Source organism: Stegostoma tigrinum, chromosome X, assembly GCF_030684315.1.
Source record: "Stegostoma tigrinum isolate sSteTig4 chromosome X, sSteTig4.hap1, whole genome shotgun sequence".
In the NCBI taxonomy this organism is placed as follows: Eukaryota; Metazoa; Chordata; class Chondrichthyes; order Orectolobiformes; family Stegostomatidae; genus Stegostoma; species Stegostoma tigrinum.
In genome coordinates this window covers 12,692,723-12,718,508 of record NC_081404.1, presented here as the reverse complement: position 1 = coordinate 12,718,508, position 25,786 = coordinate 12,692,723, and the positions used below count along the sequence as shown (strand labels likewise).

General features: G+C 40.1%; 1 protein-coding gene across 2 annotated transcripts in view; it reads left to right on the top strand.

The window, feature by feature from the left end:
• Nucleotides 1-23,198, top strand: part of LOC125448352 (GTP-binding protein Rheb-like) — a 28,145-nt gene extending 4,947 nt beyond the window's left edge. Inside the window, exons 4-9 of one of the 2 annotated variants that reach the window (XM_048523628.2) lie at nucleotides 4,871-4,953; nucleotides 7,671-7,727; nucleotides 13,955-14,017; nucleotides 16,299-16,346; nucleotides 20,511-20,592; nucleotides 22,797-23,198. In XM_048523628.2, the coding sequence (XP_048379585.1) occupies nucleotides 4,871-4,953; nucleotides 7,671-7,727; nucleotides 13,955-14,017; nucleotides 16,299-16,346; nucleotides 20,511-20,592; nucleotides 22,797-22,883 (420 nt within the window). In that variant the 3' untranslated portion in view covers nucleotides 22,884-23,198. The remainder of the gene's footprint in view (nucleotides 1-4,870; nucleotides 4,954-7,670; nucleotides 7,728-13,954; nucleotides 14,018-16,298; nucleotides 16,347-20,510; nucleotides 20,593-22,796) is intronic. The other variant, XM_048523629.2, reaches the window with a different exon arrangement.
• Nucleotides 23,199-25,786: the final 2,588 nt, after the last annotated feature.

Below are 25,786 nucleotides of genomic sequence, written 5' to 3'. Positions count from 1 at the left end.
AATGTTCTTAACTATCCAACCTGGACAAGTCTCTGCAGCAAAGAATTCCACCGATTCCTACGCTCGGAAGAAATTCCTCTTCGCTGCTATCTTAAATGGCGATTGCTCACTATGAGATGATGCCCTCTGGTCCTGGGCCCTTCCACAAGGGGGAGCAACCTTTGTCCATCTACACTGGCAAGCCTCTAAGAATCTTGTATGTTTCAATAAAGTCATTTCTCATTTTTCTAAACTCCAGTGAGTACAAGCCCAATCTATTCAACCTGTCCTAATAAGAAAATCTCTCCACACCTGGAGTCAACCTAGTGAACCTTCTCTGGACAGTCTCCAGCATCAGTGTATCTATCTTTAGCTAATGGGAATAAAACTGTTCACACTATTCCAGCTGCAGTCTGACTCGTACCTTGTGTAGTTTTAGCAGTGCCTCTCTACTTTTATACTCCATTCCCTTTCCATTCTCCATTACCTGCTTTTTGTGATTAATGCGTGAGGACTACCAAATCCCTCTGTACGACAGCTTCCTGCAGTTTTTCTCTTTTTAAGTAATATTCAGCTCCTCCATTCTTCCTGGCAAAATGTGCAGCCTTGTGTTTTTTCCATTTGATATTCCATCTGCCAAGTTTTTGCTGACTCACTTAACCTGTCTATGTCCCTCTGCAGACTCTTTGTATCATCCTCACCACTTGCTGCCTTACCTATTTTTGTGTCATCGCCAAACTTGGCAATAGTAATTTCCCTCATCCAAATCATTAATATGTTAATATAAGAGGCTTGGGGACGGCTTTGCAGTACACCTCCCCTCGGTTCGCAATAAACAACTGCACCTCCCAGTCGCGAACCATTTCCACTCCCCCTCCCATTCTTTAGATGACATGTCCATCATGGGCCTCCTGCAGTGCCACAATGATGCCACCCGAAGGTTGCAGGAACAGCAACTCATATTCCGCTTGGGAACCCTGCAGCGTAATGGTATCAATGTGGACTTCAGCTTCAAAATCTCCCCTTCCCCCACCGAATCCCTAAACCAGCCCAGTTTGTCCCCTCCCCCCCACTGCACCACACAACCAGCTCAGCTCTTCCCCTCCACCCACTGCATCCCAAAACCAGTCCAACCTGTCTCTGCCTCCCTAACCTGTTCTTCCTCTCACCCATCCCTTCCTCCCACCCCAAGCCGCACCTCCACTTCCTACCTACTAACCTCATCCCACCTCCTTGACCTGTCCGTCTTCCCTGGACTGACCTATCTGCTCCCTACCTCCCCACCTATACTCTCCTCTCCACCTATCTGCTTTTCTCTCCATCTTCGGACGGCCTTCCCCTCTCTCCCTATTTATTCCAGAACCCTCACCCCATCCCCCTCTCTGATGAAGGGTCTAGGCCCGAAATGTCAGCTTTTGTGCTCCTGAGATGCTGCTTGGCCTGCTGTGTTCATCCAGCTTCCCACTTTATTATCTTGCAGAGGAATATAGACAGGTTAAGTGACAGGCGAAAACATGGCAGCTGGGATATAATGTGGGAAAATGTGAAGTTAAGCACTTTGACAGGAAGGTTAGAGTGGCTGAATATTATTTAAATGAGAAAGACAGCAGAAAACTCCTAGAATTTGAGTCCTCATCTATGAATCACAAAAAGCTAGCATCCAAGTTTGACAGGGAAAATGGAAGGCAATTGGAATAAAACAAAACTGCACATGCTGGAAATCTGAAACAAAACCAGAAATTAGTTCTAGTTCTAGTTCGAAAGAAGGGTCACAGCTCTTGAAACATTAACTCTGTGTTTTCTTTCCACAGATGCTGCCAGATCTGCTGAGTTTCTCCAGCAATTTCTCTGTTTGTTTGTTTGAGATTTTAGAATGTTAGCCTTTATTTCAAGGAGAATGAATTATAAAAATAGGGAGATTTCGCTAAAATTAGACAGATGCTGATCAGGCCACAGCTGGAATACTGTGAACAGCTTTGGGGCCCCTTTTCTGAAGAAAGATGTACTGACATTGGAAGAAATCCAGAGAAAGTTTACTAGGCTGATACCAAGTATGGAGGCACTGTCTTATGACGAGATGTTGAATAGACTGGGCCTGTTCTTGTTGGAATGTAGAAGAATGAGAGGTGACCTTATTGAAATATGCACTCTTTTTCGAGGATGTGACAAGGAAAGACTGTGTTTCTCCTTGTTGGAGAGTCTAGGATCAGAGGGCGTAATCTCCAAATCAAGTGTTGCGTGTTTATGACCGAGATCAGGAGGATTTTCTTGAGGGTAGTGAATCTGGAAACTTTTTACTGCAGAGGGCTGTCAAGGCTGGATCATGAAATATTTTCAAGGCAAAAGTAGACAGATTTTTAAATCTGGAATGGAATTGGAGTTATGGAGAAAACATAAGAATGTAGAGTTGAGGATGATCAGATGAGTCACAATCTCATTGAATGGTGGAATAGACTCGAGGGGTTCAATGGCCTATGTCTTGTAGTCTTTTAATTGTGCTCTTAATTCATTTATTTTGTTCTGAGTTTTATATGCATTTGAGTAGAGACATTAATTTTTTTATCATTTTCCCCTTTTTTGATCATAATTTTCTGCAGTATTTATCTAAATGTTGGTACATTCTCTTTTATGGGTATCATTGCCTAAATAATTGGCATGCAAAGCAATCATTTTTTTTTTGCTTTGTAAGCCTACCTATCCCTTTTGTACAACTGCACGCCCCCCCATTGCCAATTAGTTTAAAGCCCTCTCTGCCCCCCTAGTTATTCAATTCACCAGGATATTGGTCCCATCACAGTTTGGGTGAAGCCCATCTGACCCAAACAGCTCCTTTCTATCCTAGTACTGGTGTCAGTGCCCCATGCATTGAAAACTTTCTCTTACACAAATCTTTGAGCCATGCATTTAACTCCTTGACTATTTACTTTTGTCAGTTTGCCTGTGGCTGAGGTAATAATCCTGATTTTTATCACCTTGGAGCTTCTGTTTCTTAACTTAGCTCCTAACAGCTCAGCATCTTTCAGCGTGTCCTTCTATCAATGTCATTGGTACCAATGTGGACATTGACAACTGGATCGGTCTCTTCCCACTCTAAGTTCCTCCTCAGCCCTGAGAAGACAACCTTAACCCTGGCACTGCACGGATGACACAGCCTTTGGGACTCGTGCTTATGGCTGCAGAGACCAGTATATTTCTCCCTGATTATATTGTTCCCAACAAACACTACATTTCTGTTGCTTCCCTTTCCATTTGCATGTGTCCCTGTGCCATGTGCTGTGGAGTTCACTCATCCTCCCTGCGGTCCCTGCTTTTGTCCACACACCTTGCAAAAAGCTCTTAACTGTTAGATGACTGCAGTGACTGAGATTCCTCAAAAGCTACCTCTTGAAACCCCCAAATCTGCTTCACTTGCAGCCATGCACTTCTATTCCTGATTGTAAACCAAATTTGAATGACTTAATCTGAAGGGTGTAGCTGCCTCTGAGAGAAAAGTGACCAGGTAGTTTTCCTCTTCCCTGACGTAATGTATTATTTGTAGCTTGGATTTGAGCTCATCAACGATTCCAAGTCACTTAAGCTGTAAACACTTGCTATAGATATGTTCACTGTGGATCACCTTAGTGTCCAGCAATTTCCACTTAACACAACAGGCCACGTGATGAGTTGCTACCATCTCTCTTGTATGTCAAATTATTACTTAATCACTCACGTATGCCACCTCATTATGCTTTGTTGTAATTTTTGTAAAAACACCAGTATCCATCTTGTACTTCACATGCTTTTTTTTTAAAGAAATAGTGAGTGGTGGGGGGAAAGAAATTTCCAGAGACCCACATACAAATTGAAGACTAGAAATACTCACCAATCCTATTCTTCAGTCACCTGCTTTGCTTAGACAAAAGGAACCAAACACCTCTTTCCTTGCTCCACTTAGCTCCTTGAGAAGCTCAACTCCAGCACTCCATTGTAAGTTGCACTCAACCACACTGCCAGTTTTTGTATTGTCTGCAAACTTCTTAACCATTCAAGTTCAAACATTTGCCACAGAAAGCAAGGGATCTTGTATCGATCCTGTGGAGCAAACCTCTAACTAATGACACTACTCACATATGTGGTGGCTCAGTGCTAGGGACCCAGATTCAATTCTAGCCCTGGGCAACTGTACGTCTCTGCAGTGTTGGCACATTCTCTCCCCATGTCTGCATGTATTTCCTCCGAATGCTCTGGTTTCCTCCCACAGTCCAAAGATGTTTGGTGGATTGGCCATGCTAAATTGCCCAAAGAGTTCAGGGACATGTAGGTTAGGTGGGTTAGCCATGGAAAATGCGGAGTTACAGGCATAGGATAGGGGTGTGTTCTGGGTGAGATGCTCTTTGGAGAGTCGGTGTGGACTTGTTGGGCTGAATGTCCTTTTCCCACAGCGTAGGGATTCTATTCTATGGATAAACATCAGCCTTTCCCACATGGCACACAGTGTGTTCCCTGGGGCTGAAACTCCATCCTGTGCCTTTGCTTTCTCGACTACTCACCAGGCCTTGCTGTTTCCTGCACCCTCACTTTAAATATTGTTTCAAAAAGATCAGAAAAGCATTTATGCCCTTGCCACCAAATTCCTGAGTTAAGTACTCTATCAGTGCAATACTTTATTAAGCTGGACATCGTGAAATCCATGTTAATCAGTGTCAGGTTTGGAAAATGGAATGTGATGGATTTTATTTCCTGTGTATGTTGTGCGAATGTGCCCACCATTTTGAGAAGGCTTACTTGTTTTCAACTTTTCATGATTTGTGCTGGCATTTTTTTAAAATGGTTTTAACCACAGTTCACCAACTTGATAACCTAACTGAAGTTTATTTCCTTCTTTAGCGTATTTTCCTGTTTCTGCTTTTAGGATGAGTATTCTATGTTCAGCCGGTCCCACACTGTGGATGTTCATGGCTATGTTTTGGTTTACTCTGTAACGTCAATGAAAAGGTGAGTAATCTATGTTAACAACTCGGAACCAGATGGAAGTAGTTTTAATTTTTATTTACAAATCTGGCAGTTAACATAAGCTAACACTGAATATAAAGGTTAATCTTAGATTTAAATTCTTGAGTTGAACAACCAAATAAGTCTTGGTTTTGATGGAAGTTAGTACTTGCAGGGCTAATTTCGATTCATATGGGCAAATGTAGCATAGGTTAAATGAAATAAACACTACTCTGCCATATATCATCCAGTCTGATTTTGACCCTTAGTTTTGAAGGATACATGGCTTAAAATATTTGGCTGCTTTATGAAATAGATAGGTTTTAGAGGGCTTGTTGTACAAGACCATAAGATGTAAAAGCAGAAGTAGACCATTCAGCCCATCAAGTCTGCCCTGCCTTCAATGAGATCATGATTGATCTAATAATCCTCCACTTCACTTTCCTGCCTTATGCCCACAAAACCTTGATTGCTTACTGATTTGAAAATCTGTCTTGCAGCCTTAGAATGTACTCAGCAGCCCTCTATGGTGTAGAAGTCCATGGATTCCTCCTCATCTCTGTCTTTAATGGGCAACTCTTTGCATATGAGATTATGCCCCACCACCACCACCACAAGGGGAAACAACCTCTTTGCAACTACCCTGTTAAGCCTCCTAAAAATCTTGTACATTTCAGTAAAGTCTCCTCTCATTTTTTTAAACTCCAATCAGTATGAGCCCAATCTACTGAACGTTTCCCTCGTGACAATCCCTGCCTACCTGGATCTGATGAACCTTCTCTTGACAGCCTGCAATTCCAGTATATCTTTCCTCCCAAAAGCAGACAGTATTCCAGGTGAGGTCTGACTACTGCCTTGTATTAGCAAAATCTCACTGTTTATATTCCATTCCATTCGAAATAAAGGCTAACAGTTCATTTGACTTCCCTATTATCTGCTGAACTTGGATGGTGATAGAACTTATGATTCATTCACTAGGACTCCCAGAGTTGTAGCTTTCTGCAGTCTTTCCCTATTTAAATAATACTCAGCTCTTCTATTCTTCCTGATAATGTGCTTAACCTCATATTTTCCCCACATTATGTTCCATTTGCCATATTTTTGCCCACTCTCATTCAGTCTGTCTCGATCCCTCTTTCACCCAACTGTACTTGCCTTCCCACCTATTCTTGCATCATCTGCAAACTTGGATGACAGAAGTGAATGTATTATCACCAAGACGTGATATATAATATAGTATAATATATAAAGCACAAATCATAATTGTGATGGAATACACCCCACTTGTCTTGATGAGTGTAGCTACAGCCATGTTCAAGAAGCTCAATACCATCCAGAACAAAGCAATCTGCTTGCTTGATTCATCATCTGGGACTTGCAATATTCACTCTCCACCACTGTGCAATGACAGCAGTGTGTACTACCTTCAGGATGGCATCCATCAGGCACTGTGCACCATCAGCAGCTGAATGTACTCAAACACAATCTGAAACCTCATCAAGGCCTGGCATTTTTCCAAATCTACCATGATAAAGTCAGGGATTGATTTAACCCTATAGAGTGGAAGAACACTATTATTCATTCATGAGATGTGGGCATCACTGGCTAGGCCAGCATTTATTGCCCATCCCTTATTTCCCAGAGTTGAGTCAACCACGTTCTGTGGGTGTGGAGTCACATGTAGGCCAGTCCAGGTAAGGATGTCAGTTTCCTTCCCTAAAGGACGTTTAGTAAACCAAATGGGTTTTTCTGACAATTGACAATGGATTCATGGTCTCTTAATTCTAGACTTTTTTAAAATTCACATTCCACAATCTGCCATGGTGGGATTCAAACCTGCGTCCCCAGAACATTAGCTGGGTCTCTGGACTAACAGCCCAGTGATAAAACCACAAGGTCATTGCCTCCCCTTCTTGGACCAGACTGATCTGATTTCAGCTGGAGTAGCAACTGGAGTGCTGCTTGAACATGCAGATGTGGACAGAAAAGCTTAGACTATGATGAGCTTCATGCAATAGTTTGCTGATAAGCTGTTAAATTGTAAGTATGAAGGCAGTGAAGTTATGCCCCAGTGTGAATTTGCTTTCAGAAAGGTAAACAAAATTGGCGTTAGGTGTGAACCACAGGTAGGAAAACAAAAATGCTGGACAGTACCTATCACTTTAGATACCTAATCTTTTATCTATTTATCTAATCTCCTTTACTGTTGTCATTTTATGTAACTCAAAAGTATAGACTGAACATAATTTTTTAAAAATACTAACCGCTACCAGTAAAATGCTCAGTAGTCAATTAGATATTTACAAGCAAAGCCAATTATGTGCAATGTGAGCCAGCATAAGTGAAGGGTTGATGGGTGTGTGATTAGGAACAGCGGGAATGGAGAGGATTTTATTTCTTACCTGTTACCCGGAAATATTAACACACAAATGAGTGACATTCTCACCACCAAAATCATTGACTTTTTTTTTGCTTTTTTTTAAAGAAACTAATAACCAATGCCAGTAAAAACACCATTTTAGCCAACTGAGTATTTACAGGCAAAGCCCATTATGGGTAATGCAAATCATCAAAGACGAGGGAGAGGGGAGTGTATGGGTGGGTGGTAGGGAGAGTGGGAATGAATAGGGTTTTGTGCACTGATTAATAATTGATCACAATAGCAGCTGTATTTAAATCTTAACCATTTTGGTCGCTGATCTCTGGTATTTTTGTTGCAGTTTTGAAGTGATTAAGGTGATTCGCAGTAAACTACTAGATATGGTGGGAAAGATCCAGTGAGTATTGGTGGTTTTTGCAATGTTTTATTGTTCTAGCTGATTTGTGATCTTGCATAAAGCTGAAACAAAAACAGTACTGGAGAAATTAAGCATGTCTGGAAGCATCTATGAAGAGAAAAACAGTTAATGTTTTGAGCCTAGTGACTCTTCATCAAAACAGACTGCATAAACCTGACTGTGCCCAGCACATTACATTTCTGCAGTGTGACTGGACTATACTGATGCCAGGTGCAGAGTAAGTGCACTTGGCAATGGGTATGGCTTCAAGTCTTTATTTTCATTACACTTTCTACTCCATCATTTGAGTCACTAATGGTGAGTACTTGAGGTGTCAACACATCCTGCCCGCTATACTGCTGTTTGTCTTGTGCCGCTCAGCCAGTTTCCTATACCGGTCACAAATTTACCTTTTAATTTCATGAATTACAACTCTTGCTAACAATCTCTCAAGGGACTTTATTGAATGCCTTTATGGAAATCCATGAAAATCATATCCGCAGACAATAAGATTCAATAACATCCCTGTCAATTACTTTAGTACTGTTGCAAAAAAAAAATTCAATCGTGTTTATCACATTGAATACTTTGACACATTTTATAAAATACGTAGGCAACAGAAGATCCTCTATCTTGACTGTGACTTTTGGCTTTCTTGTCTTAGGGGTACATGCTTAACTTTGCTGAGAACTGTTCCTGTATTTAAGGCCTTAAACTACATCCCAAATGGCTTCAGATGTCTTTGCAGGTACATTTTCCCAAAGGGAAGAATAAATTTGGGGTAAATTAATTCATTGATAAGCACCTTCTATCTAATTGAAAGACTGATCTTTCCTTATCAAATGTAACATTATTTTCACAATGTTGACCTTTAAGTTTTGCAGAATTATGTGCTGCAAAAACAATACCTTCTTTTCCTGTGATTAAATACTGTGCTTTCAGGACTAATTGGAGCTATAACTAAATAGCTAAATCCTTCATCTTCACACAAAGTTTGGTACTCCCTTCACAGGAAGGAATCAGTCACTGCACTTCAACATGACAGCTGTCATAAAGACGTTGTGCACTCTTTGTCACAGTTCTTTGATAGTGTGGCATCTCTCGGTTGTTCACAATAGTTAGTAGCTGGAATTTGACAAAGTTCTTGATTTGTTTCCCAGAGTACTATTAACACCAAAAAGAGCAATTAAACCCCTTGTGCAGTAAGTTTTCAATTAAAATGTTTAGTTTATGTGATGTCTTAATTCTGAACATAATCTCCTATCACAAGCTTGCCTGTTTCTAATAAAAGCTTTAACATTTAAAGGGTCCCCAGCAAGAATAATATTGACAAAAGCACAGATGTGGCTCGGTGTCATAGAGTCATACAGCATAGAAACAAACCCTTCAGTCCAACTCGACCCCACTGACAAGTCTGATCTAGTCCCATTTGCCAGCATTTGGCCAATATCCCTCTTAAACCCTTCCTATTCATGTAGCTATCCAAATGCCTTTTAAATGTTGTAATTGTATTCACCTCCGTCACTTCCTCTGGCAGTTAGTTACATACGCGCAACACTCTGCGTGAAAAAGTTGCCCCTCAGGTCCTTTGTAAATCCTTCTCCTCTTAAACCTATGCCGTCCAGTTTTGGACTCACCCACCCTCCAACAAAGATCTTGGCTATTCGCCTAATCCTTGCCCCTCGTGATTTTATAAATCTCTATAAGGTCACCCCTCAGCCTCTGCTCCAGGTGAAAAAGCCCCAGCCTACTCGGCATCTCCCAAAAACTGAAACCCTCCAGTCATGCCAATATCCTTGTAAATCTTTTGCTGCACCCTCTCAAGTTTAACAACATCCTCCCTATCGAAGGGGAACCAGAATTATTCACAGTATTCTAAAAGTGGCCCCTCTAATGTGCTGCACAGCTGAAACACAATGTACCAACTCCTATACTCAATGCTCTGACCAATGAAGGCAAGCATGCCAAATGCTGTCTCGACTGTTCTATGTTCTCTGTTCACCACCCTGTGTACCTGAGACTCCACTTTCAGGGAACTATGCACCTGCACCCCTAGGGCTCTTTGATCAGCAATGCTTCCTGGAGAGCTACCATTAAGTATATAAGCCCTTCCCAAAATGCAACACCTCACATTTATCTAAATTAAACTCCCATTTGGCACTCAGCCCATTGGCCCATCTGATCAAAGCCCTGTTGTACTGAGATAATCTTCTTCACTGTCCATCACACCACCTATTTTGGTGTCATCTGCAAACTTGCTAAACTTGCTTCCGATGTTCACGTCAAAATCATTTATATAAATGACAAAAAGCAGTGGACCCAGTGCTGATCCCTGTGGCACACCGTTGGTCACTGGCCTCCAGCCTGAAAAGCAACCCTCTAGCTCCATCCTCTATCTCCTACCTTCAAATGGATTTTGTATCTAATTGGGTAGCTCTCCCCAGATCCCATGTGATCTAATCTTACTTACTAGGCTCCCATGTGGAACCTTGTTGAATGCTTTGCTGAACTCCGTATGGGCGATATCTACTGCTCTGCCTACATCAATTTTCTTTGTCACATCTTCAAAAAACTTAATCAAGTTATTGAGACATGATTTCCCATGCTCCAAGCTGTGTTGACCGTGCCTAGTCAGTCCTTGCCTTTCCAAATTCATATAAATCCTGTCCCTTAGAATCCCCTCAAAACTTAACGCACCACTAATGCCAGGTTCACTGGTCTGTATTTCCCCGGCTTTTCCTTACAGCCTTTCTTTAGTAATGGCACCATGTTAGCCAACGTCCAGTTTTCCCGCATCTCTTCTGTGGCTTTTGATGATATGAATATCTCAGCAAGTGACCCAGGAACCTCTTCCTTAGCTTTTCACAAAGCTGTGGGGAGTACCTGGTCAGGTCCCACGGATTTATCTACCTTTGTGTTTTAAGACCTCCAGCACTACCTCTTCTGTAAATGGAGGCAAGATTGAGGGTAAGCATAATCTGCAGTGAATAAATTTGGGATTTGAATTTAGCTCTCAGTTATGCAAAAAACCAGGCTGCATGAAGCTTGTTTCACCTGGATTGAAAATAGCCAGGAAGGAGGATTGAGTTTGTAGCATTCAAAGTTTTTGAGAGGTGCACCATTTCCTGGAGATGTGCTGGTAGCACTGTGATATGCTGGAATGGATCTACCTTTGGAGGTCCCACGGAGTGAACCATGGAGGAAGGTGGCATGATTGACCATGTTGAATGTTTGAGAGAATGAGAAGACTAGGCATGAGGGTTACACTGGATATTGTCAGCAATTTTGATCAGAGTGGTCTTTGGTATTCTGGGCAGAGTGGAAGCCAGAAAAAAGGAATTTGATGGAAAATTCTGGAAGAAACAAGTGCAGCTGGAAGGTCATGATCCATTAAAGGATCTAGCACAAGGAAGGGAATTGAGAATCTGGGTGACAGTTGATGGGAATGGATGGATCCAGAGTGGTTTTTTTAATATATGAAGAAAGGGTGATGATGATGGTTTCAAACTCCCTTTGTTTAGGTGTCATCTTCCATTCAAAATTAAGTTGTTGACTACTGGGACCAGAAATGGCTAAGCTGTCAGCAAGTAGATGGGCTGGGTGATGGATCAGCTGGAACAATGCTATGTGATTGAGCCATACAGACCAGAAGATAGCTGGTTTCAGCTTGGGCATTAGTGTGGTTTATCTTGACAATAGAGGGGAAAGTAAGGATTCTCATTTCTCTTGATTACCTAATAATCTCTGCTAGAAAATGCATTGCATCTTGGATCTGGGGAATCTAGTTTGATTGTGGTTATACGACTAACAAGCTTGCTGTACCTCACTTTCTCAGCTTTTGCGTAAAGTATAGCACTCGTACGATATAAAGCAGGTGACTGTTCATTGGAACGTATGGCAGAGAAATTTAGTGCCTTCAAGAGAGATGGCTAAGGAACAACTAAATGTTAACTCTCTTTCTGGAGTTTCTAACAAATACTTGGATTTGAGTATGCATTTTGGCTACTATGTTTTCAAAGATTGCCTAACTATATCTTGCTATGATTTCTGTTGTTCTTCAAACTCATTTCAGTATTGGTCACTGAGCCTTTGGTCTGTAATAATAGCAAGCCAGATCTCTCCTAATTGCTTTTGATGCACGAATCATTTTATGTCTGTAAAAGATTTTGTGGGCTAAGCAAACAGTTTGCACACTCATCATCATTATTGGCTCCTATTATTTTGAACATCCCGAACTGGGGTAGGGGTGGAGGCAGGAGGGTGCACAGTGGCTCAGTGGTTAGCACTGCTGCCTCACAGCACCAGGGACCTGGGTTTGATTCCAGCCTCGGGTCACTGTCTGTGTGGAGTTTTCATGTTCTCCCAGTGTCTGCGTGGGTTTCTTCTGGGTGCTGCGGTTTCCTCCCACAGTCCAAAGATGTGCGGGTTAGGTGGATTGGCTGGGCTAAATTGCCCGTAGTGTTCGGGGATGTGTAGACGAGGTGGGTTACGAGGGGACGGGTCTAGGTGGGATACTGAAGTTCAGCGTGGACTTGTTGGGCTGAAGGGCCTGCTTCCACACTGCAGGGATTCTATGATTGCAAACAAAACTCTTGGCACACATTTTCCTCCGATCTGACAGCAAATTAATCCTTAGTTGCAGAGTCACTCCAAGTGATCCTAAGATTTGTGGTATTCATATCACTCCATTGGATATTTTTCACCCATTTAAGATGCAAAATACATTGAATGTAGTATAAAATGTCATGCTCCTTTTTAAAGGGTTAATCACAATATTCATCAAACTTTTGCAAAATCACTTAAGAGGGGAAAATGTAACTGTTTGTAATGCGTGACCATAATTGGAAATTTCTAGATTTAAATGTGGCCACAACAGGTTTTTGGGTCCGACGAAGGCCAGTTATTCTGGCGCAAAGACTTGATGGTTTTTAGTTGAGCATGAGAGAATAGGTGTGGAGTGGATTTGACTGTTCTTTTAACTCTGCTTTTTATTAAAGGAGAGCATGAAAAAATATATGCCAATTATTTTTTTAATGGTACTGACAAGTCTGTGTAATGAATGCAGTTATACAATAAAGGGGACAGAATCAACTCCCTTTTATGTTTGTCCACTTTGTTACACTCGTAGGAGAAAAGACAAGTTATTAGTAAATCACTACTAGATATCTTTTGGGCAGGTATGTTAGCTTACTCGCAGCCCAAGCTAAAACCATTGTGCACTGTACAATGATCCAAGCTAATGTGATTACTGGCTAATTCAGATCCCAGAATGAAATCCTAGCTTAATGGATCATGTTTTGGTTTTAATAAAGTGGTCTCTTGCTGAAAGATAAGTGTGCAATAGTGTAGATTTTACTTTCACATGAACTTCTTTTTATTAACAAAAGAAATGAAGATAAAATAAACCAAACTATCTATTTCTAACACAAATTCAAAGATTTTTAAAAGCATTGTGAAAATATGATCCCGTTAGTCCCAAAATACACTTCTATAAAGAGAAAAGTTTTTTTGTGTAGCATCCAAAACACACCTTTTGTATATTACCCAAAACACCACTTGTACGTATTCACACTGGACTCTCAGTTTCTAACACCTTGGTATTATAAGTCATTTGTGATTTGTTTTATAGATAGCTTGTTCCTGGAGCTATTATACACCTGAGCAGAAACGTATTCTATCTTCAGTAACCTTTTTTTTAAAGACTTAAAACTCAAACACTTCTAATCTGGGGCTAACACTAACTCTTGACTCCAAGATAATCTAGTTTTACTATATACTTCTCTTCTCAGAAGCACAGGTCTATACAGTCATCTTCATCCAAGGACTTCACAGGACTGCTCAAAACCCAAAGTAAAACTTAAAAGAAATACTCTCTAAGTGAGAGGTGTTTCATTTAAGCTTTAATAAAAACCTCTCTCAACTTTCTAAACTAGAGCTTGTCTATCTTGTTTGGTCCAAAAACCCATTAAATTCTAAAGCTAGATGCAGGCTGTTTTGAAGGAAAACACCATAGTTACAGAAATACTTGCAAGTTTAATTATTCAAAACAGAAAACCCACATGTTACTAACTCAAAAATCAAAAACCCAAATGTATAATAAATGGCATTAAAAGCAAATATATAAAGAACAGCCGAGATGACAGCTGGAAGGAGTGACCCAGCAGTAAACAATCCTCTTAGAATGAGTAATAATGAGCTGTTCATGACTGTATTTATTTAACCCTCAGCCGGCCATCATCTCCACATTATGCTCCACCTCTTGAACCTCCCTGTTTTTGCCAGATGTGCAGGTGAGTCGTGAGGACATGCATATCAGTAGGTACTTTTCTTGCATTTGTTTAATAATACCTTGCTTGCATGGAAGTAATTGAGATACTTTGTACAAACGTAGAGCAAGTGTAAAGTCAAATTTGAATATCTATAAATGAAAACATTATAAATCACCTCTGTTTCACTTTCAATTATCTCCAATGTAAATCTGATTAGTAGTTACCATTGAACTTTGAATCTTGGGACTGCTGAAGGGGAAATTGAACATTGTCAGCCAATAGTTAACAGATTGCCATTATGACCTGAAGTCAAAAGCCTCAACTCCTTTGATATCAAATTGACTATTTAGACAAAGCTGTTCTTTATTTCACATTTTGGGATTTTTGTTTTTTACTTGGATCATGAGCTCCAATCAAAAATGTGAATACTAGGAAATATTGAATTCTTAGATTTCTCAGTAGCTGTAATAAAGCTACATTACCTTGCAGTGTAACAGTTTAAATTGGTAAATGAGACTGCACTGCTACTACCAGAAACTCCTGTGTTTTGCAGGCAAAAGGCCAACAGCTTCTCTAGTCACCCTCCTATACCAGTGATAGATATTCTGTGTTGTGCATTGTTTTCTGATCATATGTACCTTTGCCTGCTTTTGAAAGTACTGTGGCAAGAATCAGTCATATTTTAGACCAACTTAATTTGTAATAGTGTGCTAATGCAGTTGATTTTTGCTGTCTGGAATCTGTTTGTAATTTAAATGGGGTGGCTTTCATAATACTAGGAGCCTTGGTCAATATGACTGTACCATTCTTCATGAAGTTCAATGATCTTAATACAGCGTTGAGTGGTATTATAGCTGAGAATGCTTTCAAGCATTGTTGAAGTGCTTGGCTGCTACATGATTCAGTCTTGAAATGGAAGTGTGGTAAGTGCATCAAATGCTCAAGTTTTTATAGTTGATTGCAACTTGACATTCATAGAACATAGAACAGTACAGCACAGAACAGGCCCTTCAGCCCACAATGTTGTGCCGACCATTGATCCTCATGTATGCACCCTCAAATTTCTGTGACCATATGCGTGTCCAGCAGTCTCTTAAATGACCCCAATGACCTTGCTTCCACAACTGCTGCTGGCAATGCATTCCATGCTCTCTCAACTCTCTGTGTAAAAATTGAAATATAAGTATCCTGTTGAAGAGAGTTAGTCATAGTCGTATGGCATGGAAACAGATCCTTCGGTCCAACTAGTCCAGGCTGACTATATATTTTCTTTCCTTCATTCACGGGATGAGGGTGTCGCTGACCAGGCAGCATTTAATGCCCATCTCTAATTGCCCAGAGGGCAGACAAGAGTCAACCACATTTCTGTGGGTCTGGAGTCACATGTAGGCCAGCCTAGGTAAGGATGGCAGTTTCCTTCCCTAAAGGACATTAGTGAACCATATTGGTTTCTCAGACAATCAACAATGGATTCATGGTCATCATTTAATTTCTAACTCCAGATCCTTTCTTTCAATTCAAACTCCACCATCTGCCTTGGGGGTGTATTCGAACCCAGGTCCCCAGAATGTTATTTGGGTCTCTGGATTAACAGTCCAGTGATTTTAATGCCATTTGGCCATTGCCTCCTCTAGATATCCTAAATGAATCTAGTCACATTTGGCCCATGTCCCTCAAAACTTTTCCCGTTCATATACCCATCCAGATGCCTGTTTAAATGTTGTAATTGTGCCAGCCTCCACCACTTCCTCTGGTAGTTTATTCTATACGCGCACCACCTCTGCATGAAAAAGTTGCCCTTTAGGCCCTTTTAAATCTTTCCCCTTTCACCTTTAAACCTATGCCCTCTCATTTTGGACATCCCTACCTTGGAAAAATGACCTTGGCTAATTGCACTACCCTTGGCCCTCATAATATTATAAACCTCTGTATGGCCTCTCCTTGGCCTCTGACGCGTTGGAAAAATAGCTCCTGCCTAGTCAGCCTCTCTCTATAGCTCAAACCATCCATCTCTGGCAACATGCTTAAATCTCTTCTGAACCCTTTCGAGTTTAACATCGCCTATCCTAGAGCAGGGCGACCACAATTGAACGCAGTATTCAATTGCTGGCACTGAGAAACTAGATAATTTTAGTTTCATCAAAGGATAACATAGGGTATCTGAAGATAACCCATATTAGTTGCCATAATTGCTTACCACAAACTTGGGTGCACTGGTCATAAATGTCTGTTCTGGTGCTTGATTTGGTTTCTCATACTGTAGATACAACTACTATTGATATCTCTTCATTCTTCTTTTTAGAATACCAACAGTGCTGGTTGCAAACAAGAGGGATCTTTCTAAACAAAGGTATGTAGTTTTTGGTTTTTTTTTGCTCAGTAGCAAGGCTTCCCATAAAGTAAGGCTATACAAGTGTGATTTTAATTATCTCTTGAACCATAGTAATGTGTAGGGAAAAGAAGACCTTAAGATCCTACAACGTGTTTAGAATTCATCTTTTAATCTAATAATAAAGGCTGTAAATGATCTAATCCTAAAGAATGACAGGAGGGATGTAGGCAAATATATCTCTGAAAAATTGAAAAAAGGATGGAGACTAGTGAGAGATAATGATATTTGAAGAGGGGAAATATTGCAAGAGAAAACAATTTATTTAATAAGGTAATATGGAAAACATTGAGGACAAGTAGTAAAAACACTTCTGAAGCAAGAGGGAGTAGGACACTACCCACATAACGTGTCACCCACATCCAACTGTTTTACTATTAACCATTTACTAAACTAGACCAACCATCTTAATAATTAAGAGAACAGGTCAGAAACGGGATATCATGCAGGGAATGGCTCACCTACAGATTCTCCCAAATTTCCCCTCCACCTCCAAAACACACATAATGGAATACTTTCTCCTTGCCTGTAACAATTTTTGAAGCTCGACATCAACCAGGACAAAGTAGTCCTCTTGATTGTCTGTCTGAGATAACAAGGTGTAGAGCTGGATGAACACAGCAGGCCCAGCAGCATCAGAGGAGCAGGAAAGCTGACGGTTTGGGTCTGGACCCTTCTTCAGAAATTAATTGAAACCATTGTAAAAATACATCTCAAAGTAAATGAAATAGCAAAGATGTATAATGAATATTCTACTTCATTTTCTGTAAACAAATTTGAGATTTTGAAAAACATATTGGCTACATGATGAAATAGAGTAATCAGACATGATTAGATAGTAACACTTTTTAAGATCATTTGCTGAATCTCCAAAACAAAATAAGCAACAGACCCTGAAGCTGTGGATTCTGAAATCCAGTAGAAATAAGAGGCCCTGGTCACCAATCTTTCAAATGTCCTTGGGCATGCAAATTGTGCAATTGGTCTGAAGGTTTGCAAGTGTAATGCCTCTGCCACAAAGAGATAAACCAGGTAACTCTAGATCTTTTCAACTTACCCATGTTGATGGGCAAAATTGGTAGAGTCCGTACAGGATGAAATTTACGGTAGTCTAAAAAGATGTTGGTTAATTATGGGCAAGCAACATGGAGTTGTTGTCAGCCATTCATTTGTGACAAATTTGTTTAAAAGGGTTAGACGTATTGTGAAAGGAATTGACTATATTATATGTAATAAAAGCAAATTGCTGCAGATGCTGAAAATGTGAAATAAACACCGAGAGTGCTGGAGAAACTCTCTGGATTTGGCAGCATCTGTGGAGAGAGAAACTGTTAATGTTTGGAGCCTGGTATGTCATCTTTAAAACTTCGGTCACTAGTTTATATGTGATTTGAAAAGGTATAAGAATGACTCAAAACCTCTTTAAAATTAAGGTGTACAGTAATAGAGGGAATATGGCTGCATTAATAGGAAGTTTTTAAAGAATGGAACATGAGAAGCATAGTTAATGGATTCAAAAGAAAAATACTGCAGATGTTAGAAAAGTGAAGACAGAAAGTGTTGCAAATACTCCGCAATCTTGCAACATCAATGGAGCACAGTTCACATTTCGGGTGAATGCTCTAATTAAGAATACAGGTTAGAAGAGCCATTTTGGATGCCTTATTTCAGAAAAGTCAAGACCGTGTAGTGTGGAAATGAAATTCACTCTCCATTCCTTAAGCCTATTTGTCCTCGAACCTACTATCAAGAAATGGATGTTCCTTTCATAACAACAAAGAAGGTTAAGAAGAGATTGGGGGCGACATGACGTAAAATTATTGTGATCTGATGGTTGCATTGGTAAAGGTTGAAATTTAAGATAATAGCAAAAAGGAGCAAAGGGGGAGGCTAGAAGTTAAGATGAAATGCTCAACCAGAAACTGCTGGTATCAGAATCCAGAATAACTTTTTAAAACAGCTTTTCTTAAATGTAAGAACATCTAGGGAATAAGCCAGAAAATGGGAGTTGGGAACAATGGGGATTTTTGTAACTCAGAATGTCCAATACGTTCCTGAAAACGGTGTTTGTGGGATTGAAATCTGGTGCAGAATTGGAGCTGTCTGTCTTCCAGTTAGATTTTTGGACAGATCTTGATCTAGAGCTCTTGCACAGAATGGGCAGAGTCCTTTCAGTATTAAATGGAAAATGGGGTTCAATGATACAAGTACAGTCCCATTCCCCAAATACATTTAAAAAAAAAAAAATTCTACTGTTTTTGTTCCTAATCCCACCCATGAAATATGGTGGGCGCAAGTCTGAGGCCACTGTTTCCATGGATATTTAAAAGGATCTTCAACTGTTCTAGAGGAAAAATCTGTTGCTGACACTTGTGTTTGGTAGTTCTGCTTCTTTCTTCTTGCACAATTTCTCAGTGCTACAGTCACCTTTTTGGAGTGGTCTGAACTCTTAACAGGTTTGTTGCTTTGCACTTCTTTCATGAGCGAATCCTTTTGGGAATTTCACTTTGATGTAAGAAGCAAGAAACTGTTTGTAAAGAGAGAGCAGAATTGATGGAGACATGCTTGCAGGGAACTTTAACCACTCGACTGAGTTTATAGGTCTGAACAATGTACCTGCAGCTCTCTGAGGAGAAGTCCATATGAAGGCTTCAGTTCTCTAAAGAGGTTGTCTAACCTGCAACCAACTGCCACAGAGTGCAACATTGCTTATTGCAATCAAGATCACTGCAGCCCTGAAGATCTTTGTCTTGGGTGACTACCAGGGGGAATATCTATAACACCAGTCAAACTAAAGCTCATGCTACTATTTGGCAGGTGACTGAAGCCTTGGAGCAAGCACTTTTCCCTTGCTTTACTTGACCTTCTGAAATAGTAGATTAGAATTCTGGGATTTGCGTAAAATATAAGATTTCCCCAAGTCCAGAGCTGCATGCATGTTGACATGTGGGCTGTTCCATGTAAACTCCAACTCTTGGGAACTATGAAGGCTTCCATTCTATTAATGTGTGACTGGTACATGTGATCACCAACAGCCCATCATGCTGGTCTGTGCTTTCCTCGCAACTGCTCCAATACTTGTATTTTACCCTAATCTTTCACTGTTCAGCAAATGAGAGACTAGCAGCTTGGGGCAAGGGCCATTCCTCACACACTTGGCTCATAATTTTTCTTCGAATACTGTCAGTTGAACTGTGGGTTACTCTGGTTAGGTCCATACGTCAATTGTAGCCCTCATTGAACAGGTTGCTGATGCCTTCCAGCTACAATTCTGATACTTGGGCATAATTTGTTGGTTTCGCTCCTAAATCTGTTAAGTATTGAGAGTTCGATGTAAGCTGCATAACTGAACAGCAATCAGAACAACATGTGCTGTACTGTTCTATGTTCTATGTTCTATAATTTGCATCTTTAAAGGAGACAATGAAGGAATAGACACAAACAACATGGTGGGACTGAATTTTGTCAGCAAACATGAACACACTGAACCTCAAATCATTGTTGGCAGAAGGATGTCTTACCAAGATTCTAAACCAGCCAACACCTGTGGTGTAGGACTGTTGTGAATATATGGTGGTTATCGACAACTGTAATTTGATAAGAGCAATATGTAATCATGTAATGATGCTCCTAGCTATTTAGACTGGGAACTTCTCTGGTTTTATTGTTGGTCTGCGTTGAGTTAGCAGGGTTTGGAGCAGTGTACAACTGACATTTTGTGTTTTTGTGGTTAGAGAAAGGCAGAATCAGCCCAGGGATCTGCTCCCGATACATATGAAGTAAACCTTGTTGATCAGTGTGCACGCGTGGCTCGGGGTGACTTGCCTGTGTGTTCTTTTTCCTTCTTGCCAGCATAGTTTCCTAACATTCATCTGAGTCCATGCGTGAATAATCAGTTATATTGATCTGAACTTGTAGAACTGTACACAGACAGTATTCAGTCTTTTGGAATAGAAGAGTGACATTTTGGAGGTGGAGAAAATAATTACTTCCTACTGGGACTTAAATCTGTGGCGTTTTTCTTTATTTGCATAAACTGGATGAGCTATTTGGGCAAAACTTTGAAATCTGTTTCTGAAGTAGAATTGCACAGATCTTTGTTGATCTTTACTCCTGTTTCCATAGGGTGGTGCAGACTGAAGAGGGGAAGAAGCTTGCAGATTCCTGGGGGGCTGCTTTCTTGGAATCCTCAGCAAAACAGAATGATGTAAGTGACGAGAGAAAAGTTGGTAACGTACATGTTCTCCTCCCCAAAGGGAGCAATATATTATCAAATTAGTAGCCGTGTTTAATTCTAAAACTAATTTTATGCAAGTGTTGTTTTGGATTCTTGGATTCCAGATCATGGTCTGTGGAACTGTTCCCCATATTTGATTTTATCTGCTACCCTGAGACAGATTCACAAAAAGAATTATGTTCCAGAATCCTAACTTAAACCAATATTTGTTAAAGCTTTAATTTGGGTGTCTAAATTTGTTGCACCACAATGATATTAGTAGTGTGGGTTGATTTTTTTTAAACTGCTGATCCCCAAGTGTTACTGCCGCCAAATATGTTGTATAGAACTAACAGTGTTAATGCAACAGTGCATACAAAATTTAAATGCAGTGGGAAACTGGAGTGTAATGGAGTACAACTTCTACAACGTAGATGCAGAAGACGCAGATGGGGGTAGCACCGTGGCTCAGTGGTTCGCACTGCTGCCTCACAGTACCAGGGATCTGGATTCAATTCCAGCCTCGGGCAACTGTCTGTGTCTGCGTGGGTTTCCTCCGGGTGCCCTGGTTTCCTCCCACTGTCCAAAGATGGGCAGGTTAGGGTGGATTGGCTAGGCTAAATTGCCCAGTAGTGTCCAGGATTAGCCATGGGAACTGAGAGGTTACGGGGATAGGGTAGGTGCGGTGGGATGCTCTTTGGCGGTTGGTGTGGAGTTAATGGGCTGAATGGCCTGCTTCCACACGGGAGGGATTCTCTGATTCTAGATGCAGTATGCCTCTCCCTGTACCATCCCTTGCATATTATCTTTAAAATGTATTTTTGTTTACCCATCTTGATGCGTGAGTTCCTGGATGTGTTTATGGGATAAAATGAAATTAAGAGCTGTGGATGCTGGAAATCTGAAATGAAACTAGAAATTTCTGGAGATACTTGGCAAGCCTGGCAGCACTTGCGGAGAGAAAGTGGGGTGTGGAGTGGGTGTTTGTGAGGGGGAAATGGAGACCAGAGAGAGAGAGAGAGAGAGAGATAGCAGAAAAGGGATAGATAATTGTAAGCTAGTGAGACAGAAAAGCTGATAATGGGGATGATATGTGAAAATATGTTTGTTATGCTGAAAACCGGCCGTGTCATGACAGGACCTGGGATGTGGGTGTGGGCAAAGGACAAAGAGAAAGCAAGAATGTGGTGTTCTTTATGTTGAGGAGATAAATCACAGACTGGGTGAACGCTTTGTGGAACACCTACATTCTGTCCACAAAAATGACCGAGTTCCGGTTGCCTGCCACTGCAACACATGACCATGTTCCCTAATCAATATTTCTGTCTCTGGCCTGCTGCAATGCTTCAGTGAGGCCCAGCACAAGCTGGAAGAAAGTCCTTTTTGACTCTCGGACCCTGCACCCTTCAGGACTCCTTTTATGTAGAGTCCAACAAACTTAGAACCTGAACACCTTCCTCTGTTATGTACTCACACTGGTCCTGACATGATGCATGGTTCTTTCAGCACAGCTAACCCATTTTCATCTACTGTTGTCCCCATTGTAAACTTTTCTTTCTCCCCAGCTCACCATTATCTATCCCTTTGGTCTCCCTAACTGTCTTTCTCGCGCACTCTCTGGGCTTTTCCCCATATCACCTTTTTTGAGGTACTAACAGTTCAGAAGAAGGGCCACTAGACCAAAACGTAGAATCTGCTTTCTTGCCACAGATGCTGCCAGACCTGCTGAGTTTCTTCAGCAATTTCTGCTTTTACATCATTTATAAGACTTATTTGGAGGACAGAACTTCCAGAAGGGAGCTGAACAAACACTGAGCAAATCAAGGGTGAACTTAGCCATTGGCTGTTTGTGACTGCTGATACTGAGGGGTTAAATTTTTTGCACAAAAAATGAATTCATGTTAGATTTAGGTAGTTTCACAGCACCACTGTTTATAAATGTATATGAAATGCCCCAAACCCGTAACTGTTCCTACACTATGACCTGTAGATAACACTGATCACATGCAGTTCAAAACTTGTGCTTTGGATGTGGACCACGAGTACACTTCCTGAGTGCTACAGACTAACTTTTACATCAAATGGTGGGGGCCTGTCTTCTACTGTCCTAGGTTCATCTGTGTGTCATAGCACTCACCTTTTTGAGAATATGCCTCATTAAAGTGTTGAATATTATTGAATTGCTTCTCTTTCAGACTACAGTACAAATCTTCAAAATGATGATCCAAGAAATTGAAAAAGCTGATGGATGTACACAAGACAAGAAATGTGATATGATGTAGCGTGGTTTGTGGAAATGACGTTTCTCTGGATAGCCAAGAAGATGGGCACCTATGAATTTGTTTTCAAACCTAACCATTTGGCAAATGGTTATCCTATAGTCAAATTGCTAGCACAGAGGTCTACTACAACCGTTTTGCACTAATCAACTTATTGTTACATTAGTACTATCTTGGTTATTTGTGCCTTCTTTTATAGTTTGTAATAGTCTTAACATCAATATAGGTTCCAAAAGATGAGATGAAAGGAGGGAAACGTACCAATTTTGCTCTGCAGAAATACTTATGAAACAATCTTATTTGGGAATGTATTTATCATTTAGCTACTATAATTGGCAACATATGGTTCCTGATTGCGGGGGGTGGCGGAGGGGGAGGTGGGTGGGTGGAGGCAGTGGTGGTGTCACACTCTTCTGGTCTTTTTGGTTGGGTAAAGATTGCCACTCTACTGGAATACAATGGTTGCAGTCTCATATGAGGTGGATTCAGTTTTCTGATTAATTTTTTAATGTTTGCATCTTGTACTGCCTATACTACCTCAAATTTTGTGATTGGGTCAAATTTAGATTGTGATAACTGAGTCTTGGACTGCTAAAATCCTTGTCTATGCTTATTAAAATTGGTGTGTGTTTTTTTTTAATATTTCCGTTGAATAGCTGGATTTATAAACAAAGTACATTTGGTAATGTGTTGGTTGCTAAAGCTGCCAATTATAACACCTCCCAAGTAGATATTTTTACCTTGATTGAGAATAATGTTGAAGCCTCCTTTTGAAATGAGTATTTTTCTGCTGACTGATCTTTGGGAAGAAGCCCGTGACTTGACACCCCTTTTCCCATGCTTCCTACTGAAGTATGCTTTTGACTGAGTTTGAACAAAGGTAATACCAAGAAAATGCTGCTGTTTGAGATAGTAACCTGCTTTAAGCTGAATTATGCTGCAATGTTAATTTTATCTGCTAAGGAAAGATAACTTATTGCAAAACATTTTGGTGTATTATATTTAGATCAACTGTAAAGTTTAGGAATTTTTTTTGGTTAACTTAAATAAAGCTGAGTTACTTATTTGAATGGTAAACTCTGGCACACAGGATGTTCATGCAAAACTAATCATGATCCAATCACAGTGTGCAGGAGCAATTGTAATTTCTGATAAATTAAGATTTTCTATATTTGTATTTAAGATTTACTTATTTTTGAAGAAATTGTTTGGTCTTGTTTTTGATATTTCTTTAAGCAATTAGTTGAGTCATTGCATGTAATGACATATTTAGCATCTGTTATGTAATAGCTGAGTGAGTGTCGCAGAGCAGCCAAACTTTATCAGAACAACTGGAGAGATTTTTCACTGATAACTTATCTGTTAGGTGACTTTCCTATTGTTAGTTTGATTTATGCAATCATTTTGTGGAATAAAAATTTTCCAATAAATTTAAATAAACCAAAATATCTTTTTTGAAAAGGAATTTTGCCGCCTCCCTATTGTTATTATTTGGTCAGAAACAACTTAGCATTGTGCTGTTAACTGTCAGAAATTATATCATTGAACGTCAGTGGGTGAATTGCATTTTCTTCTTGTGTCCTCCTTCTGACTTGATGCAGTATTGATATTCTGGTGAGGCTCATCTGGTCAATGACTTGCCCAGTGAAATTCAATTCAAAAGAGTAAAATATTGTTTTCTTAAATCGGGGCCAAATATACGTGGATAAACTTGTTCACATTGTTGACACTGCCTTTGAATTATTTGCTTTTGCTTAACTTGACCTCCTTGTCTTGTGCCCTCCATACATATCATTTGGATCTTGAAATGTTGGCTGATGGATTGAATGGTTTATCACTTAACTTAATTGTAGTCAGTATATTTCTTGTCTGGATCATTTGCTTTTGTGTTGGATCACCATCACCTCATTAACTGTTTTTGTGACTTTTTCAGTTTTAAAAAGTGGCCTATGAAGTATTATGTGGAAGTATTTTTGTAGAATTTGCTTTTTTGATTTATTGTGGAATCTTCTATCATGTAAATTTTGTTGAACAACATTTGAAGCCAGGAAATTGTTCTAAGAACTTAGAATATAAAAGTTTACCAACAAAATTGTTTTAGACTGACCATTTTATGCTGAAGCAACCACAATATGTATACCACATTGTGATGAATGCATTTTTAACCATAAAGCTTACATGGGCGGACACTTCTGTCAGCAGTAAGTGTGAGAAGTGTTTCTTCAGTTCTAGTTCCACTTTCCTTCCCTGAGGCTGTTGGCAGGTAAGGTGTGCACACGCTTTCACTCCTTCCTTTTTTGAAAGATGATGTGTGGAAGTAGCTGTGGATGACTTTGATACTAGATATTAATTTGTTAGCTTTTTATAAAATTTGAATCCTTGGCATGTTGGTATATTAACCTGGATGGCATGCAAATAATTATTTTAAACCAAGTTTGCTTTGAATTTTGGGAATTGTAACAAATCTAATTGACTGTAGTATTAGGAATGGAAGAGGAGGAAGTGAATGACTTTATCCAGAAATAACTTGTTTGAAGGGACAGCAAATTCTTGATTTCAGGGTTTGATGTTGCCACAACTGAGTAATTTAAAGTATTTTAGAACGAAGGCTAATCTTGCTGCAGGATTGTGGTGTCAGTTTTTACAAAGTGGCTTCCATAAGTCCCATGACTAGTTTTTGTTGATGTACCGCACCCAAAAAGGCAGGCAGACTGACATGTTATTTCAGTATCAACCACCAAGGGAATCCTTTCAAATTGATTAACCCTTGAACAACATAATGAGTGCTTCTAAAGATGAGAGAGTTCAAAACTCCTGAGTAAACAGGAGACTGGAAGGACACTGCGGGAAATTCCAAAGCTATTGGCTTTGCTTTGTGGAATCATGATCTATCAAAGTTAACATCG